We start from the raw sequence: 12992 nt of genomic DNA on the forward strand, positions 1-12992 counted from the left end.
CCCTGCATGGGTGGCATTATCCTCGGTTCATATGGCAATCAGTTATTGTATCATTTCATGTAATGTTATACGTGTAAATAAATTTTATAAACTTATTTATATAATTTAATATAGTTACATTTGATTTAATGATTTTGAAATAAAAAATAAATAATTATATCACATAATTATAAATTATCATCTTAATTTATATAAATAAATTTATATAATTTATTTATATGCATAATTTTATTTGTATTATTTTGTTTGGTATTTCAAATTTACTCTACTCTTCAATGTTAAAAAAATAAATAATCCTATAATAAAGGAGGGCTTTTATGGTAACAGGAAAGGAGGAGCTCTTTAATAGTTTGGGCTTTCTTAGCCCAAAAAGTTGCCTAAATTTGGGCCTGGTATTTGACCCATGAGATGAGACGGAACACTTAAAATGATTAAACCCTTGAAAAACCTCGCTCAACAAAATTTTAGCACAACGCAGCCATGGTGAAGGCATACCTAAGGTACGAACCAGCGGCTGCCTTTGGAGTCATAGTGTCCGTCGATTCAAACATCACATACGACAGCTCAGGCAAGCACTTGCTTGCTCCGGCTCTTGAGAAAGTCGGAGTTTGGCACGTCCGTCAAGGCGTCTGCACCAAATCCCTAGTCCCTTCTACTTCCTCACGTGCCGGTCCCTCCCTCGCTGTCACCTCTTTAGCCTCTTCACCTTCTTCTCTGGTATGTATTTCTTACTTAGCTTATGTTTCTTTGCTTAGGAGATAAGAAAAGTGGATGATTAATGAAGAAAAAAAATGATTCAATTCAATATATTTTACTGGTCGACCCATCTATTTGGAGAGCGGACATAAAGGCGCTTTGTATTGGAGGTTTTTGATAAATTTGTGAAACTTGACGAGGTATGCAATGATTTTAGGAAATAAATTATTGTTTTCTTAACTTCGAGGAGGTTTCTGGCGAATTTTGAAACTAGCTGGTAGGCATTAATGTAGCCAAACTTCATGAAATTTCTATTGAATATCTGAAAAAAAGGAACAAATAAGCTCTAATGGAATTTGGGCTATTTTTTTGGTCTTTTTACAATTTTTCAAAAATTTGACGGTTGTAACTTTTGTGGTTATGTCTGCACTGTTTTAAATATATTTTTAATTCTTAAATTTGAAAAATTGGTCTTAATGTAGGTGGCAAGTGGGTATGCCGATGGTAGCATAAGAATTTGGGATGGTGACAAGGGAACTTGTGAGACCACATTGAATGGACATAAAGGGGCTGTCACAGCTTTAAGGTATAACAAGCTTGGTTCTTTGCTTGCATCTGGAAGCAAAGATAATGATGTTATATTATGGGATGTGATTGGTGAGACGGGTCTCTTTCGCCTCCGTGGGCATCGTGATCAGGTTTGTTATTTACACAATTTTATCCATATCCGTAGCTTGGATTGTTTGCTGAGTGCTATTGCTTATTTCTTCTAGGTCACCGACCTAGTTTTTCTGGATGCTGGTAAAAAGCTTGTTAGTTCTTCCAAGGATAAATTTTTGAGAGTATGGGATCTAGAAACCCAGCATTGTATGCAAATAATTAGTGGTCACCATAGTGAAATATGGTCCATAGATGTTGATCCTGAGGAAAGATACCTGGTCAGTGGTTCAGCTGATGTGGAACTGAGATTTTATACTGTTAAGCATGACTTAGTTTACAGGAAATCCATATCTGATCTCAGTGGAAAAGAAAATTTGAATGATGCTGATACAGTCTCTCAAGATAAATGGCAAGTTTTGAAGCACTTTGGTGAAATTCAGCGACAAAACAAAGATCGGGTTGCAACTGTGAGATTTAGTAAGTCTGGAAATTTACTGGCTTCTCAAGTGGCTGGTAAGACAGTTGAGATATTCCGTGTATTGGATGATGCTGAAGCAAAGCGTAAAGCAAAACGTAGGATTCATAGGAAGAAAGAAAAGAAATCTATTAAAGGGGCAGTTGAAATAACTGAAAATGGAGAGACAAATCATGGAGCTGAAGATGACGGGAATAACCTTGTGGTTACAGTTCCAGATGTTTTTAAGCTGCTTCAAACAATTCGAGCTAGTAAAAAAATCTCTTCCATTTCCTTCTGTCCAATTAAACCAAAGAGCTCAGTAGCTACTTTAGCATTGTCTCTGAACAATAATTCATTGGAATTTTATTCTATTGAGAGTTCTTCAAATACAAAAACACTTGCTATTGAGCTACAGGGACATCGTTCTGATATCAGAAGTCTTACACTTAGTGCTGATAACACTCTTTTGATGTCAACAAGCCACAATGCAGTGAAGATTTGGAATCCTAGTACTGGTTCTTGCCTGCGAACTATTGATTCTGGATATGGACTCTGCGGTCTGATTGTTCCTAATAACAAGTATGCATTTGTTGGAACTAAGAGTGGAACAATAGAAATCATTGATATTGGAAGTGGTACTTGCATGGAAGTGGTGGAAGCCCATGGCGGCTCCATTCAGTGGATTGCTGCCATTCCAAATGAAGATGGTTTTGTGACAGGAAGTGCGGATCATGATGTTAAATTCTGGGAGTATAAATTTAAACAGAAACCTGGTCAGGTATGACTCATACATTGTCCTGTGGTCTTTTAATTTGCCAGGTCTGTGTTCTGGAAATTCCTACAAGAAGAGCGTAATACTGTGTGATAACAATGTGTAGAGAACATTCATGTTCTATTTGTGTGCTTTCATTTAAGAGAGCGTATATTTGAAATATTTCCTTTTGTTCACTGTGTTAGAAACAAGGTATATATGCTAGAGAGTGTCGGTAAGTGAATTCAAATTTTAGTCTTCTCTTGATACTTGTGGATGGTTATGTTCTTTTATAAATAGAGGACACTTGCCTTGGGACCTTATAATATGTTTGATGCAATTTTCATACCACATATATGGGTATTTTTATTTTCTAAATCATTTCTGACAGTTATAATTTATAGAGATGTGTACCATTTGATTTAGATGAGTTTTGGCCTATCCAAACTAAGCTAGAAATGGTAGGGCTCGCTAAATTGTAAACCAACCAAAGTAGTTATGTGAAGAACCAAACCATTTTAGATTGATACTTTGTTTATATACATAAATCAATCTTTCAAGTCAATAAATATGTTGACCCTAGAGATATAGATTGATACCTGTTTATATTTATAAGGAATTTGTATATTTTTGTTTGATTTGCATTCTTTGGTATGATAAAATTAGACCTAGACCAAGCTAAAATAAATTAGACTTGGGTTTATTCTACCTGTAAACCTTAATAGTTCCCTAAAGCGCACCTCAAATTGCCCAGGTGGCTTGTTTTGATTTTGTGTTTATCCTTCTTTTTTCTTTTTCCTGCACTTTTACAGTATCTGCAGATATATCTAAGCAGCTCATGTCTGAAATATGTTTCTTTCATATGATAGAGATTGGAGATTGTACCGTTCTTTTAGTGTATGATATGTTAGAATGCTAAATTGATTCAGTTGTTTGACAGGACTCTAAGCCTCTCTTGTTGTCAAATGTAAGGACTGCAAAGATGAATGATGATGTTCTAGCTGTTGCTGTTAGTCCTGATGCTAAGTATATTGCTGTTGCACTTTTGGACTGCACTGTGAAGGTTTATTGTTTTCTTTAATAGTGCCATATTTGAATTTTTACTTTAGTTGTTGCTCTGGTTTGACTTTTGTATTGTTTTCGATTTTATATGTGGAATTGTAATGAGAACATCTAAGTCATAATATTTTGGTGTGAGCCTCAAAAAAACTGTTTTCCATAGCTTCTTTCGTCTAACACAAGTCTTGCTCATATAGGACTTGTAAAATATGAATTAGGTTGTTTCACAGTAATAGTCTTCCTTCATTAAGAGTACCTCCTTATGATTACTTCCTTTCTCTCTTGTTACTATAAGCATTTTTCTATCCTGATTCATTTCTGTTCATTTTTATTTCAGGTGTTTTTTGTGGATTCACTCAAATTTTTCATTTCCTTATATGGCCATAAGTTACCTGTCCTCTGCATGGATATTTCATCAGATGGAGATCTAATTGTGACTGGCTCTGCAGACAAAAATTTGAAGATTTGGGGGTTGGATTTTGGTGACTGTCATAAATCCATTTTTGCACATGCTGATAGGTGATGTGTTTATATAATTGAATAATGAGATTAGAATCTAGCGTATTGAATTTAAAATCTCCTCAGTAGAATTTGGAGTAAAATTTTGTTTAAACAACCTATTTGTTTGGCAGTGTCATGGCGGTGCAATTTGTGCGCAACACCCATTACATGTTTAGTGTTGGGAAAGATCGCCTTGTCAAATACTGGGATGCTGATAAGTTTGAGTTGCTTTTAACTCTACAAGGACATCATGCTGATGTTTGGTGTCTTGCGATGAGCAACCGTGGTGATTTTATTGTCACAGGGTCTCATGATCGATCTATACGTCGTTGGGATCGTACAGAAGAGCCGTTTTTCATTGAGGTACTATCTGGTCTCAGACTATTACAGTGATAAGGTGGTATGGAGAAAATGATGATGTTGGTCCTTTCTCCTGATTGTAATCATGTTAAGCTTTGGCTTCTTATTTTTTTCCTTAATTTTTCCTGAGTGAAGTCTTGCCAGTGCAGGAAGAGAAAGAAAAGAGGCTGGAGGAAATGTTTGAGTCTGACCTTGACAATGCAATAGAAGACAGGTATGCACCCAAGGAAGAACTCCCAGAAGAGGGAGCAGTGGCCTTAGCTGGGAAGAAAACTCAAGAAACCCTTACAGCAACTGATATGATTATTGAAGCTCTAGACATAGCAGAAGAAGAATTGGAGCGTATTGCTAAACATGAGGTATCTTAGCATTCCCTTTATCTAGCAACCATCCGGATTTGATCTGTGTTTTTGTTGTTTTCTCTTAAGTCTTATGAGGTATATTAATGTTCCCTTATTAGACAACTGTAGCAACACTTATAAGAGAAGAAAGTTACCATGCACCGTACTGCACTGCTTTATACCCACTTAGATTAAACCACCTCTCTTAATCAAGAGAGGTATGATAGGAGTTCAAGAGTAGTTTCCCTCAGGTTGCGCGGTCAAATAATTAGGATAATCTTGTTTTTCTACAACAAATATTAACGCTGAATGTCCTTGTTTTGCTCTTAAAAAAGCATTGTTTTAAGAGTACAGACGAAGTGTATGGAAATGGGCAGTGTGGTGCATATCTTGTATTCAGAATATAGTTGCTACAATAAAATATTGGCTGACTTTAAAGTACCCTATAACATTTTTATTACATTTGATACTTTATTTTTACGATTTTCAGGAAGAGAAAACAAGTGGAAGTATTGCTGAGTTTCAACCAGATATAAGAATGCTTGGGCTCTCTCCCTCAGATTACGTTCTCCGTACACTCTCAAATGTTAACACTAATGATCTGGAGCAGACATTGCTGGTAAGCAACAGCACTTCATTCATTTTTTTTCCCATCCCGCATAGTATCCAGTTCTCTGAATAAAGAAGTAGGAAACCAAATATTATCAATTTCATTGTGCTAAATTATTTACAATTTTGTGTTGACGGAAATTTAGGATATAAAGCTTTTAGCAAATTGCTCCTGATGAGCATTGATTTATTTGACTAGTAACCTTCTGTGGGTTAGTTCTATCATAGCTAATTTAATACCTTCGGTCTGTATTTCCCATGTTTTAACTGAAGCTGTAAATTAAGTGCTCTTTATATGTAAGTTGTCCAAGTTAGGAAGTTTATCAAAATGTTGTATTTAGTGTATATCTCATCATTGTCGCCACAATTAATGTCTTATTTTGTTGGAGTTTGGTATATTTTTTTCCCTATCTTCCTCAAAAATGCTGGTTTTTGGTTCACTCGGAATAAATAAAAAAACTAATAAGAAATCTAGTGCATCTATAATAGTCTCATACTATGTGGGTTTGAAAACTATTGCTAAATAGACAAAGGGGATTAAGAAGAGGAAGAAAAATTGGACCTTTGCTTATAAAAGTAAAAAAAGATTGTGTCAGGCATGTCAAGAATTCACATATTTTCTTGCTGGGTTTTTTAAAGTAGTTTTTATAGTAGTTCTTGGATAGTTGAGCTCATCCATTTATCATATTTACAAATCAATTTTTAATTGAAAGTTTGATATTTATTCTGTTTAGGCCTTACCATTCTCAGATGCTCTGAAGCTTCTGTCTTATTTGAAGGATTGGGCTTCTAATCCTGATAAGGTATCCTCTTTGCACTTTTGATTATATAGAATTTTTGGCACTTGTAGTGTTACAGAATATACTGCCTTTTGTTATGCTTTGGGTTACCTATCTTCAAATTCCTTGCAAATGTCATTTTTATGGGTTTATGTATCTTGGTAAAATATAACTTGTAATACTATTATAATTGTTATGTAGGTTGAGCTCGTTTGCAGGGTTGCTATGGTGCTATTGCAAATACATCATAATCAATTAATTACTACTCCAGCAGCTAGACCTGTGTTGACTGCCCTAAAAGACTTTCTATATGCAAGAGTCAAGGTAAATATATTTATATTTATAATTTTATTTTAAAGTATACATTTGTGTTCTGTGAGGTGAGTGGAAATTCTGTAATATGTTAGCTGAGTATCCAAAATCTGACCTCCTGATTAAATTTGTTTTTCAGTGTTGCTCTGTTAATTCTGTACGAAATATCTTTTTGTATGATTTAACCTTGAAATCTGGTATTCCGAGAATTAATAGAATGAAGATGATATGTTATATATATGAGTGTGCTTTCATGTTTGCACAAAATTATATATTATTGATGTGGTAAAATGATCACATCTATCAATTCTTTGCAATTATTATCATTATTATTATTATTTCAAAATGGAATAATTCCTTTAAATTTTGTCATTGATAGAATGTAATTGCGTGTTACAAAGAATTTTACTGCATGAAATTTTGTTATGATGCTTGAAGAAGTCACCTGTTATTGTGATATCCATGATTGTATTAAATTTTCTGTATCAATGGGGTTCCTATCAATTTACTGAAATGATGGTGTCATTGTTTTTTCTTTTTGTTAAGAATTCAATCAGTCTGGCTGTTTCATGATAAAGAATATATATGATAAATTTGAAGATCACTCAATGACTAAAGGGTCTGTGAACTTGTATCAGGAACGGAAAGATACTGTTGGTTTTAATCTCGCTGCGATGGATCATCTCAAGGTGGGTGGTTGATTTTATGTCTAATTTTACAAATTGTTATAATAAACAAGCCTAAGATTTTAACTTTTGTTTGTGATTCCAGCAATTGATGGCTTTGAGGTCAGATGCGCTCTTCCAAGATGCAAAGGCGAAATTACAAGAAATTCGATCATATCAATCGAAACGTTTGGAAGCAAGGGCAGACACAAAAACTGAAAAACGAAAAAAGAAAAAACAGAAAAAATCAAGTGATATACATGCTTGGACATGATGCTGAGAAGTCAAATTTTGAAGGTATAGAATACTTACTACTGCACAAGCTGAAGATAACATACATGATAAAATGCATTGGTTGGCTCAAGAAAACAGGCAGTAGGAAGGGCATGTACAACTACAGGCACGTCTATTTTATTATAATTGATTTTTTTTTTTTTTTGGTTGTGGCTCAAAGCATGTAGAAAGAGGGCTTTGCCTCTCTAAAGTTTTGTTTGTTGTAATACATGTCAGTGATATCTATTCTCTTATTTATAGGTTTTTTTTTTTTATTTCTTCAATTCTTATATTTACAAAATAAAACTTGAAAAGAATATTTAACTAGGAAAAAAGTATTATAATTTTTTATATGGTAAAGAAATCTACTTTTTTGTGCATAAATGTTTTCAATAAAGTTATATATTTACCGTTTTGAATATTCAATTAAATACGTGGATAATTTATATGATTAATTGATTTTAAATTAAAAATAAAATATTATTTAATTAGGAAATATTATATTAAAATTTAATTGTAATTTTATGTATGTAGTATTGTTCAAATGTTATTATCGTAAGCCGATTGTCCTATTACATCTTATAACTCGCAAAACTTGGGAGGAAATTGCTACAACTTACAAACCCCAAAAAAATCTAGAATAGAATGCACAACACTCGTGCTACCTAAAGCTCACCATAAGAAGCCTTGGTTGCTACAAATCATAGAATTGTTAGGATTTAAGAAAGAAAAAAGAAAAGAAAGAAACTAGGGATAATACAGGTTGGGTTTTACTTGAAGTTCTTGCCCTCAAAAGTTTGACCGAATTGCCAATTCTCAGGCACAACATGCCATGAGGTTGAGGTTCTACCATCACTTGTTCCAACTCGAAAAGTCAGTGACTCTCCAACCATCATCGCATCCGTCTGCCACTTTTGACCCCAATTTCGTGTCATGTCAGTCCATTTCAACTTCTTATTGCCCTTCACCAACATTTTAACCACATCTCCAGCTCCTCCTACATTCCACACAGACACTAAGTTGAAGTACGGATTCCCAGTTATTGTAAATCGAATCCCCCCTTGCTTTTGGCATGGAACCCTGCAATAATCAAACTTAATTAACTCATAACCATAACTATTTCATGCATGCATGCATGCATGCAAGCTTAATCACATGTTATTTTCGTATGTGTAGATGATGAAGATGAAAGATGAAACCTCCGATAATCAATGGGGACAATGCCGGCGGTGTACTCTGCAATCTCGTTAAATGCAGGATAAGCTATGTCAAAATGTTCACGAGGTGGGTTGCACCATCCGCCATTTTCAGTTGCTTGATTTTGACTTGGTGGGCACAGGTTGGTTGCTGTGACAATGAGCGAATGTTCGGGGTGGCAATACTGGGGGTTTTCGGTGCATTTAATCTCATAACAAGCTCCACAAATTGATCCATTGTTGAACAAAGGTGTGCTTACTGCTACTGTGCCTTTACCATATCCTTCTTTGCCAATATCTTCGTAGCCACAAGCTCCACCTTTAAGCAAATACAAATTTAGAAGCAACACAAAATCAAAGGCATGATAACTATATTAATATATTGAATAAAATCGGCCATACCAAATGATGCATCGTTTCCTTGATAAAAGGTGGCATGAGCCTTCTTCCAAGGACCTGGCATAAATTTTGGTTTTGGATGTTTAATATGGGCCACAGAAGCTTGACACTCAAGCAACATAGCAGCCAAAAGAAACAATATAAACACGAAGGATTTTGTAGGCAATGCCATGGCAATGTTAAAAGAGGATGGGTAAGCCATTTTTATGCTTTACTCCCTTGATAATTGCTTTTTTAAAGTTCGATAGATTGCATGGATATATATACTGCAGAAGAATTTAGCATGTTGTGCCTTTTTTAAGATATGAAATCTTTTGCTCCTCCTTGCAAATAGAAGGGCTACCAATTTTTCAGGAGTTTTGCGAGTCAGATTATCTTGCAGCAGTCGCCCACTCATTCACATTCTGTACATAGAATGGTCCTCCACCGGACGACAACCCATGCTATAAATAAATATATAATAAATAAGAAGCTATACAATGATGTAATAGAAAGAATGACAGACAATACATGATTCAAGGGGTTAAATTAAGCATATAGCAAATAAAATAAAATAAAAAATTGTAATATTTTTTGTTATATAAAGGCCTAACAATGCCACTGAAGTTATCCAAATAAGATAAGCCTTAACATAATTTTGAACTCTTTTATTTCCTCATATGACCTGTAGAGCTGGAGAGGATTAAATCAGAAGATAGGATTTCCAGTGCTCTAATTCCCACCAACAAGAATATGAGCTTAGCAGCCATGGATAAACTTTTTTTTTTTTAATGACAGGGAATCTACCTAACTTTGTTAGACAAATAAACTCTGAGATACAGTGACTAAACTTACAACTATTGCATTGGATAATTCAATATTTCACTTTGTTATATCAATTTACTATTTAATCTCAAGTTAATCAGTCTAGGTTTTTCACATGAAAGAAATTATGCTAATCAAACTCTGACTTTTCATGAAGAGGTATTTTCGTTTAACCACTAAAACTAACCCTTGGTTTAGCAATGGATAAGTTGCTTTATGCTTCCATGTCTTTCGAGAAGTAGTTGATTTTAGAAATCCATGCAGTATAATGCAGTCAAAACCAAATCAAGCTTGATCTTTGTTCTAGCTCTAAATGGTCGATATGATAGGTATAAGGCAATAAGACTAGCTTGTTCAATGAGAGTGGACAGCCCACTTAAGAAAACCAGACTAAAAGTAATATATGAAGCTCTGGTAATAAACAAGAATAATGAGTCTCTCTCTCTTATCCCTAATAACAAAAGAAGACCTTATCGATGAAAATGTTACATACAGATTGGGTTGAAATCTTAATAAAACATGACAGTGTGGGATTCAAAAACCAAATTTCTGCTACAGTATATACTTCCTACAAGGTTGGAAATTGGAAGGACTTAAAGAAGTTGCTTACCAAATGGTTCTGTAATTGGCTACTGAAAGATCAAACTAACAATAATAGTACTGATATGTAAATTCTTCAGAAATATCTACCAAATCCAGCAAATGAAATATGTAAAGCATTGCAATGACAAGTTTAACAGAAATATCAACAAATTTGTCAATTACAGTGAAAGTAGAAGTGTTGTAAATTCTTCAGCAAAGAAACTGGCATAGAGGTTTTCTGAAACGTGATGGCAGATTTGTGAATATGTTATACAGTTCACACTGTTTCATGAGGAGAATTTGATTTACAATCTCTAAAGTCAGCTGTGTATATATATATATATATATATCCTCCATTGCATCTGTTAAAATCGTCACTATCTCCCTTGAAATTATCAGAGAGCTCTCCTAAAATGCGAGGGACCTCTTACCTATTTATTAGACCAAGCAATTCTGTCATTAGTTAAACCAAACCTCCAGGAGGTCAATGAAGAATGCCCATTCAACAAGCTTTAACGGAACAACTCTTTCATGTCAATAATCATGTAAAGAGATGCCTTTTGCCACTAATCAGAAGTTAACATTAAGATGGATCTTCCTTTATTAACCAAAATAAAATTTTGCAGTTCAAGTAGGTTTTAACATTATGCACATTTTGGCTACATGAGAACTAAACTAAGATTGGAGCTTTATGCAGTTCAACTAGGTTTTAACATTATGCAGTTCAAGCAGGTTTTATTGAACTGTGACTGAAGCTTTAGGTGGAGTTGCAAGTTTTTCAGAGTTGAGCTGGTTTTGTTAAATAATTTTGGCTCATATTCGAAAATGCTTATCCTAAAGTTCCAGGATTGATGGAACAAACATTCCAATACAAGGAGAACAAGCATTCCAAACAACGTAATAATAGAACAGGTTCATTTAAAAAAGGAACAACTGTTCAAAACATCATTGTAGAGAAGAACTGTAACATCTCTGGTCCAATAACCCGGCCCACTATCAAGATATTGTCCACTTTGGACACACAGTCCATCATGGGTTTACTTCTGGGCTTTGCAACCCAAAACGCGTCTTGACAGTTAAGGAGCTCACAGACTATTTACCCAATCAAACTCTCCGACCACTAACCAATGTGGGATACATAGACAGACCCAGCATCTCTTCCGTGCTTTGTCGATGTGAGATTCGCCTAAGGGTATCACATACACCCCCCCTTACGGGACTCAACGTCCTCGCTGAGGTTTGCCCTACCATCGTTCAAGAGGACACGCGGAGCTGCTCTGATACCATTTGTAACATCTTTGGTCCAATAACCCGGCCCGCTATTAAGATATTGTCCACTTTGGACACACAGTCCATCATAGGTTTACTTTTGGGCTTTGCAACCCAAAACGCATCTTAACAGTTAAGGAGCTTACAGACTATTTAACCAACCAAATTCTTCCACCACTAACCAATGTGGGATACGGGCCCAGCATCTCTCCCGTGCTTTGTCGATGTGGGATTCGCCTAGGGGTATCACATACACCCCCCCTTACGGGACTCAGTGTCCTTGCTGAGGTTTGTCCCACCATCGTTCAAGAGGACACGCAGAGTTGCTCTGATACCATTTGTAACAACCCTGGTCCAATAACCCGGCCCACTGTTAAGATATTGTCCACTTTGGACACACAGTCCATCATGGGTTTGCTTCTGGGCTTTACAACCCAAAACGCGTCTTAACAGTTAAGGAGCTTACAAGCTATTTAACCAACCAAATTCTTCCACCACTAACCAATGTGGGATACAGACCCAACATCTCTCCCGTGCTTTGTCGATGTGAGATTCGCCTAGGGCTATCACATAGGCGAATCCCACATCGACAAAGCACGAGAGAGATGTCGGGTTTGTCTATACTCTGTCTATGTATCCCACATTGGTTAGTGGTGGAAGAATTTGATTGGTTAAATAGCCTGTGAGCTCCATAACTATTAAGACGCGTTTTGGGTTGCAAAGCCCAGAAACAAAACCATGATGGACTGTGTGTCCAAAGTGGACAATATCTTGACAGTGGGCCGGGTTATTGGACCAGGGATGTTACAAATGGTATCAGAGCAACTCCGCATGTCCTCTTGAACGATGGTGGGGCAAACCTCAGCGAGGACGTTGAGTCCCGTAAGGGGGGGTGTATGTGATACCCCTAGGCAAATCCCACATCGACAAAGCACGGAAGAGATGCTGGGTCTGTATCCCACATTGGTTAGTGGTGGAAGAATTTGGTTGATTAAATAGCCTGTGAGCTCCTTAACTGTTAAGACGCGTTTTGGGTTGCAAAGCCCAAAAGCAAACCCATGATGGACTGTGTGTCCAAAGTGAACAATATCTTAACAGTGGGCCGGGTTATTGGACCAGGGTTGTTACAAGAACGATCACTCCACCTATCTTTTCGTTGTCTGTACCAAAAGTATCTTAGTTTTTCTAAGAAGGAACAAACTGTTCCAAGCATGTCCATTTGTGAGAAATAGAACATGAAGGGAAACAAAATCATTCCATGGAGGAGTAAGAGTAATGA

The 12992-nt window shown here is 35.9% G+C and overlaps 3 protein-coding genes across 3 annotated transcripts in view; 1 reads left to right on the plus strand and 2 right to left on the minus strand.

Annotated features, from left to right (window-relative positions):
- The first annotated feature begins 463 nt into the window (after nucleotides 1–463).
- On the plus strand, nucleotides 464–7736 carry LOC123227943 (WD repeat-containing protein 3-like). The gene is made up of 12 exons (XM_044653104.1): nucleotides 464–717; nucleotides 1179–1394; nucleotides 1470–2591; nucleotides 3505–3627; nucleotides 3961–4142; nucleotides 4256–4487; nucleotides 4634–4843; nucleotides 5316–5444; nucleotides 6169–6237; nucleotides 6415–6537; nucleotides 7164–7214; nucleotides 7297–7736. The coding sequence occupies exons 1-12, from the start codon at nucleotides 481–483 to the stop codon at nucleotides 7462–7464; spliced, it is 2862 nt and encodes a 953-aa protein (XP_044509039.1). The 5' UTR covers nucleotides 464–480; the 3' UTR covers nucleotides 7465–7736.
- Nucleotides 7737–8066: 330 nt separating this feature from the next.
- Nucleotides 8067–9260, minus strand: LOC123225793 (expansin-A4-like). Its single transcript, XM_044650058.1, has 3 exons — nucleotides 9062–9260; nucleotides 8663–8978; nucleotides 8067–8543 (listed from the first exon to the last, which is right to left on the minus strand). The coding sequence occupies exons 1-3, from the start codon at nucleotides 9258–9260 to the stop codon at nucleotides 8234–8236; spliced, it is 825 nt and encodes a 274-aa protein (XP_044505993.1). The 3' UTR covers nucleotides 8067–8233.
- Nucleotides 9261–10623: 1363 nt separating this feature from the next.
- Nucleotides 10624–12992, minus strand: part of LOC123225833 (heparan-alpha-glucosaminide N-acetyltransferase-like) — a 5443-nt gene continuing 3074 nt past the window's right edge. The window contains exon 11 of the mRNA XM_044650125.1: nucleotides 10624–10682. Within this exon, the coding sequence (XP_044506060.1) occupies nucleotides 10624–10682 (59 nt within the window). The remainder of the gene's footprint in view (nucleotides 10683–12992) is intronic.

The sequence above is a fragment of the Mangifera indica genome, chromosome 1 (genome assembly GCF_011075055.1).
Source record: "Mangifera indica cultivar Alphonso chromosome 1, CATAS_Mindica_2.1, whole genome shotgun sequence".
Classification (NCBI taxonomy): Eukaryota; Viridiplantae; Streptophyta; class Magnoliopsida; order Sapindales; family Anacardiaceae; genus Mangifera; species Mangifera indica.

Excerpts from the sequence above, each read along its gene's own strand:
- LOC123225793 (XM_044650058.1), bottom strand. The coding sequence starts at position 9,260 with ATGGCTTACCCATCCTCTTTTAACATTGCCATGGCATTGCCTACAAAA. Across the intron at positions 8,979-9,061 it reads AGGAAACGATGCATCATTTG|GTGGAGCTTGTGGCTACGAA; the intron begins GTATGGCCGATT and ends ATTTGCTTAAAG. Across the intron at positions 8,544-8,662 it reads GTCCCCATTGATTATCGGAG|GGTTCCATGCCAAAAGCAAG; the intron begins GTTTCATCTTTC and ends TGATTATTGCAG.
- LOC123227943 (XM_044653104.1), top strand. The coding sequence starts at position 481 with ATGGTGAAGGCATACCTAAGGTACGAACCAGCGGCTGCCTTTGGAGTC. Across the intron at positions 5,445-6,168 it reads ATCTGGAGCAGACATTGCTG|GCCTTACCATTCTCAGATGC; the intron begins GTAAGCAACAGC and ends TATTCTGTTTAG. Across the intron at positions 7,215-7,296 it reads CTGCGATGGATCATCTCAAG|CAATTGATGGCTTTGAGGTC; the intron begins GTGGGTGGTTGA and ends TTGTGATTCCAG.